Here is a 6,836-nt window from a genome sequence, read left to right as displayed (position 1 = left end):
CTGTTAGGGTCCTTCACAGTTCAAACCTGCTGGATACTGCAGGATCCACATTATTTGCTTGTGTTCAATTAGAATTCACCTGCAGCTGTTTTACTGCAACCATGTCTAGTCCGACCATATTCACTTTCTGCGTGATCTGAATAAGTTAATAATAGAGTGGAAATCAAAGCTACTTATACTGAGACAGGAGACCAGGTGTCCGGGGCCAGAATTTTGGAGATTTTTAAGTTGTCCGTGAAGCAGAAGTGTTCCTCTTACCAGATAACCAAATAGCAAGTAATCCTCTGAACGTATCAAGACACTGAGTTAAATACAGCTTTTACATCAGAAATAAAGTTCCAGCTGATAACGTTTTATTACACAAAGAATACATTCATTTAGCCTACGTGTGTGTATGTCTGTGTGTGTGTGTGTGTGTGTGTGTGTGTGTGTGTGTGTGTGTGTGTGTGTATCTGTGTGTGTGTCTGTGTGTGTGTGTGTGTGCTAGGGTTTTAGAGTAGTTACGCAGGGGGGTGAGGGTGTATAAATAGTGTGGGCCGGTCTGGGGGACACGAGAGGGAATCCACTACCACAGTACTTTGGTCTTAGAAATGATTGGAGGAGAGAAGAGAGTTAGCAGTTAGCCAATGGCAATGATTCATCTTGTGCAAATAGTCGTTTGTTTTGGCAAAATGAACTTATGTGGAGGAGACGAGGTCTGTTATTAAACGTATTTAAAAAACCCTTTCAAATACTCTGTGAGTTATCAAGGTGGACCTTGCACAGTGGCACCAGAGGAATCCAAAAGACGCGGTTACGGTGGGAGATGTGAGGAGAGAGAGAATGGGGGACTGTGGGTAAAGCACAGTGAAGCTACAGTGTATTCGGAAATGAGTTTTAGGCTTTTTTCTCTTGTTAAGACGTTTTCTGATTTCGAAGAGTGCAGATATGTTGCCCCCCCATAGGAGTTGAAGACATTCATTTGAGGATCAGAATTATTTTTTCTCTTCTCGCAATTATCGAGTTTTTCAAAATCAAAAACGTACAATTATCAGTGAGTTAAGCAGGTAAACTAACGTTGGGTATACCGGAAAAGTCTGAAAGATTCCAAAAGCACGTTGTACAAACAAAAGAGTCCCCTCTGGTGCAAATATATAGAACTGCTCTGACAGTCTTCTGTACAGCACTTCCACGCCAGAAGATGGGAAGCGGTACAACAAAAGTTTGGAGTTCTGTTGTTTTTTTTGTCAACAAGACTATGGAAAGTAGCGTCTGCTGGGCTCAGAGCAGAACACAACGACTCCGTCTTGGCTGGAAAAGGAAAAGAAACAACTAAAATGTCCGCCGGTGTCCGTCAGACTCTGTTTCGCGTGTATGTCGTCCTCGGCATCCGAGGATTAAAACAGTCAAAACACAGTCACACGACAGAGCCATGCCATATTCAAATAACATAATAGTAAGGATGAGGATTGTAATAAGAATAGTAATCATAATTATTATAATAGTAATAACAACATATCATTCTACAGTGTGTTTTTTTTTTTGTTCATAGTTCGTTCTAGAAAAACAGTGACGAGGAGGAGGGTGTTGAAGCACAGTAAATCTTTTGTTTTTCCCCCCCTTCAGTGTTTTGGCACATGATGCTTTCTCGCTATGGATCACCACCACCTTCCTCGTCCCAGGGGACCCAACCCCTGAATGTATCCCCCACGATGTCTCCCCTAAGAAAATTACAATCCATGGTCTTTACAAATGTCTGGTTTTTGTAATGTCACAGCACTAGCATGGAGTTATATAGAAGAAGAATCGACCCCCACTTTGATTCACCGTTCTCTAGTTAAAATGGCAGCCGTTCCTCCCTGCCTCAAAGTGGAGCAATGAGAGTGTGACGTTATTCTGTCACACGTCAATCTCCAAGGCGGGACCAGAACCGGAGGTTGTGTTACGGGTACAGGTTGCCTGCAACTCTTATTGTTTCTGCTTATGTTGGTGTTGGTGTTTTGTTTTGTTTTTCCGTTTTTTTCTTCTCCCCTTCAAAACCCTAGTGTAACAATACAAACAGCTACATAATTCTGATCTATACTTTTCATTACATTACAAAAAAAATTCATAAGTGGGTCATAAAGTTAACAGATTTCTCGTTCAATATCGTAAATATATTACTTTGTTCCATGTTCTCAGAAGCAAAGGCTTGTTGTGTTGGCTGTGTAGCATGTGTGTGTGTGTGTGTGTGTGTGTATTTGTGTTTGTGTGTACTGTATACAACTGGCGCTTGTAGGCGCCGTCTACATGTGTTAATTACGTACCTACATGTCTTTTTTTCATATGTGTATGTGTGTGTGTGAGCGAGAAAATAATGTACGCCGATATATATATGTATATATATATATATTTACTAATTTCCAATTCTCAACGGCTATCCATTCTGGGGTTGGACTCAGGCTTTCTGCTGCGCGGACACACCCTTCCAGTAGTCCAGTATGTCGTGCAGGTCCTCGTCCTTGGCGAACTGCACCTTCCGCCTCAGCGCGTGTCCCGCCGCCACATAGCCCTCCTCCTCCATGGAGGCCTGCCGGTGCCTCTTGCGGTGCAGCTTGAAGCGCTCCCACAGTCCCAGGGTGGGGGTGCACAGGAGCCCCTCGTCCTCCTCCTCGTCTTCCTCGGGGCTGGAGCAGTAGCTGAGGTTGTGGTACTGGGGCGAGAGCGGGTAGTGGGGGGACAGCTGGGCGTAGGCCAGCTGATCCCGATGCTTGGCCTGCCTGCTGAGGCTGAGGGGGTCCAGGACGGCGGGGTTCCGCCCCCCCGTGTGGTGGTGCAGCTCCTGCATGACCTGCGGGTGGTGCTGCGGCTCCTGGAGGTGCTGCTGGGACCCGGGGTAGGAGTGGCGGTGCTCGTTGTACTGGCGGATCCGCTGGGCCTCGGCCCGGAGGATGGCCGCCGCCGGGATCACTGTGCGGCCGCCGTCCCCCCCGCCGCCGCCGCCGCCGCCGCCGCCGCCGCCGCCGCCGCCTCCGCCTCGATCGCCTCCTCCTCCTCGATCCCCTCCTCCTCGATCCCCACCTCCTCCTCGATCCCCTCCTCCCCGCTCACCTCCCCCCCGCTCCCCGGGCGAGGTCCTCTCGATGTAGCGCGTCTCGGAGGAGTGGTAGCCGCCCTCGGAGCGGAAGGAGCGCGGGCTGCGGGCGGAGCCCGGGGAGGAGGAGGTGCTGGGCCGCTTGGAGGGGGCCGGGGCCTCCATGCTGTGGTGGCGCTGCAGCGACTGGTGGTAGCCCCGGCCTCTCTCCTCTCCCTTACCGCCTCTCCCCCCTTTGTAGACCGGGGAGAGGAACTCCCCGCCGCCGCCGCCGCCGCCGCCGCGCTCCCCCCTCTCCGCCCCCTGCTCTGAGAGCAGCACCAGCTGGGGCTCGGCGTTGGAGACGGAGCCCCCCCCCGCCGTGGAGGGGGACTTCATGGCCTGCTGGTAGGGGCTGGAGTCGGACTTGAGGGCGTCGATGCAGTTGTTGATGATCTGGTTCACTTTGTCCACCTCTTTGGCGATGGTGGAGATCTCGGCGACGGAGCCCTGGGGGTTTTCCTGCGGCGAGTCTCTCTCTCGCTCTCTCTCCCGCTCTCTCTCCCTCTCCCGCTCCCTCTCCCTCTCCCGCTCCACACCAGACCCCCTGACCTCCATATAATTGAGCTTGGTGGGCTTGTGCACCGGCGTCTCGGTCACCTCCTGCAGCTTGTACGGATCTATCTCCCCTCCCTTGGGCATGTAAGGCATCCTGGAGAGACTCTCACCCGCCAGCATCTGCTTCTGGGAAAGACCCCCTCCTCCGCCCCCTCCTTCTATATCCCCACCTCCGCCGTATTTGAGCTCGATCAGGGTCCTTTGTATCCTGTTCATCTTCCTCTCCTTGGCCTCCATCATCCTCTTCTTCCTCAGACAGTGCACCACCAGGCCCAGGAAGAGCAGCATGCCGAACAGGCAGCCCAGGATGGTCATGATGTAGTGGGTGGCCGACGACTGGTTGGCTCGGCTGGTGGGGTCGATCCGTCGTCCGATGGGGATGGTCAGGCAGGTGTGGTTGACGCGCAGCGAGTTCCGTATGGACGCCACGCAGTACGTGTAGTCCGTGTGGGGCTTCAGGTTCTTCAGTTCGATGTCCTCCCTCTGGCTCTTCAGTGTGCGGATGTCCGTGAAGAAGCTGTTGTTGTACAGCACCAGGAGGTACATCTTCCGGTAGGGGTGGGGGATTCGCACTGTGATCACGGCGCCTAAAGGCAAGATCTGCTTGAGTATCATGACGGGGTTGGACTCGGTCAGGACGGGGCTCAGGCTGATGGTGTCGTCCGGAGGGGTGCCCGAGTAGCAGTCCTCCAATCCGCACGGCGTCAAGATGTCAGGGGACATGGTACTGCTGTCGGACTGGTCGATCACAAAGTCAGGGGTAACGCTGCTGTCGATGTCCGTGCAGACGATACTGAGCATGTGCAGAGAGTTTCGGTAGGCAGGCATGCGGGGGTTCTGGCTGAGGAGGTTGTAGCCGGCGAAGCCCGCCGGGGAGTCGCACACCATCCTCTCGTTGGTCCGGTTGGGGAAGTTGGAGAGCCAGCGAAGGAAGCCCAGCAGCTCACAGGAGCAGTTGAAGGGGTTTGTGTACAGTTCACACGTTGTCAGCTTGCTGAGCCCCGAGAACAAACTGCCATCCAGCACCTGGAGCCTGCAAAGAGGAACCAGGGGAACGGTTTCAGCTCTGAACTCTATGAACCACAATCACCGATGAGTTGTAGTCATGAAAACTATTTCAATGAAATGTGAACTAATCCGAGGAGAAACATGCAGTTCCTCTCTTTCTCAGGATTCTATGTTTTCTCATCACACACATGCTTCACACATGCTGCCATGCCAGTACCTATTCATGGAGAGGTCTATGTTCTCTATGTTGACACACTCCCAGAAGGTGTTTGGGCTGACGCTCTCGATGAGGTTGGCCTGCAGGTAGAGGTACTGCAGCTTCCCCAGGCCACGTAGCATCCCCTCCGTCAGATTCCTCAACTTGTTAAAGCCCATCTGGAGGACCTGTGAGCACAAAGACAAGTGGGATTATTGTAATCCTCCAGGAGCTAGCCAACATCACCCTGCATCAGCCTGCATCAGCCTTTACCAGCGTTAAGCAGGTGTAACATTCACAAACAGAAACACTCGCGCGCAATCCTCCATGTTTCACATGCTGATCTAAGCCTCGGCGGCTATACTCCGACTCGGATGTTTGTTGTTCACAATTTCCAATTCTGGCCGAGTTCCAGTACTTGCAGGCAGTAGATGTGTACCGATGCCAGCTCCTCATTGCCCTGCTCTATTCGGAATTTGCGAAAATGGTCCTTAGTGGGTGCATTCTGACAAGATATTGCTGTGTGTGTGTGTGTGTGTGTGTGTGGGGCTTTGCATATATTTCCACATATACATGTTTATTTTTCACATCAAGTGCATGTGTGCATTTCTGAGCTCATCCAGTCACTGACCTGCAGGTTGAATTGTGCCGAGAATGCTCCGTCCTCCACATAGCTGATGTCGTTCTTGGTCAGGTTCAGGTAGGTTAGGTTCCCAAAGCGGCTCAGAGAGGAGTAGTGGACCGACCGGATCTTGTTCTCGTTCAGCCTCAGATCCACAATGGTGCTGTTGACATTTGAAAGGGAGGTGAAAGGTTTTAGAAGGTGGGATCACCATCCAGGGTCACACTGCTAAGAATTTGACTGTAAAAAGCTCCCGTTTCGGGTTATATTTACCTGTTAATGTGCGGGGGAATGGCCTCGTAGGGGGGCTGGTTCATACTGCAGATGGCCAGCCACACAAAGCCCTTCTCCCCCTCGATCAGCCAGCAGTCCGCCGATGCCGTCGGCAACCGCATGATTGACAGCAAGCTGAGCCAATAGAGGAAGGTGCCGGCGGCAGACAGGACCACCGATGATGAAGCTGCAGAGTATCTGTGGTGGGGTGAACCCGCCGCTTGGGCTGCCCGCAGTGCCTTGGCGGTACCCATTACAGAGAGACGTCTGGGGGGTAGGTCTGATATCTAAGGTCTGTAGTTGCAGGTGGATCCCATCTAGGAAGAGGGCTCAGGGGCGGGTTGTATATATAGGGTAGCTCCTGTTGCTAGGGCCTGCTCGTTGAAACTGCGTTGGAGCCGAGCAGCGCACAGCTCTGTTATACAGCTTCACTGTGCCTGGCCTTCCTAGTATGCTGAGATCTTTATTGTATTGCAACTGCTGTTTATCTGTCTCTGGTCGGAACAATAAGGTGGATCAAAGGCAAAATGGACATGGACAGGGATTGGGTCCCTCATTGGCAGTGAGCTTGTGTTTGGGGGAACCTTGCTATGGTTTAATTATAGGAGGGTCACATTTGATTTGTCTTGTATATACTGGCAGGTTGGACTTTCCTCTTCCTGGTGCCAGATTGGCTGTTGCTCATGTCCTCTGTGGCCATCTGCATCTCCGATTGGACAAGTGTCCCCTTTCTTTCTTCCTCATTCTTCAGCGTTTCCGACACTGTGTAAGACCAGGGCCTCTGGAGAAACACCAGGTCCCTGGAGGAAAGGGTAGATAGAGACGGGAGAGCGAGAATATTACAGCATTTTATAACAGGGGTAGAAAACTGCAGCACAGTGTTTTGGAGACGGCAACAAACCTGACCCTATTAACTGCATGATGAAACGGATGCAGAGAAGTCAAGTACACACACAGACGCACACACACACACACACACACACACACACACACACACACACACACACACACACACACACACACACACACACCTGCACCCACACACACACAACACACACACACACACACACACACACACACACACACAC

General features: G+C 51.9%; 1 protein-coding gene across 1 annotated transcript; it reads right to left on the bottom strand.

Moving 5' to 3' along the window:
* Positions 1 to 2,416: 2,416 nt before the first annotated feature.
* Positions 2,417 to 6,050, bottom strand: LOC130379542 (protein ELFN1-like). Its single transcript, XM_056586455.1, has 5 exons — positions 5,749 to 6,050; positions 5,485 to 5,638; positions 4,875 to 5,041; positions 3,079 to 4,682; positions 2,417 to 2,952 (listed from the first exon to the last, which is right to left on the bottom strand). The coding sequence occupies exons 1-5, from the start codon at positions 6,000 to 6,002 to the stop codon at positions 2,417 to 2,419; spliced, it is 2,715 nt and encodes a 904-aa protein (XP_056442430.1). The 5' UTR covers positions 6,003 to 6,050.
* Positions 6,051 to 6,836: the final 786 nt, after the last annotated feature.

Source organism: Gadus chalcogrammus, chromosome 3 (assembly GCF_026213295.1).
Source record: "Gadus chalcogrammus isolate NIFS_2021 chromosome 3, NIFS_Gcha_1.0, whole genome shotgun sequence".
Classification (NCBI taxonomy): Eukaryota; Metazoa; Chordata; class Actinopteri; order Gadiformes; family Gadidae; genus Gadus; species Gadus chalcogrammus.
This window is presented reverse-complemented; position numbering and strand designations above follow the sequence as displayed.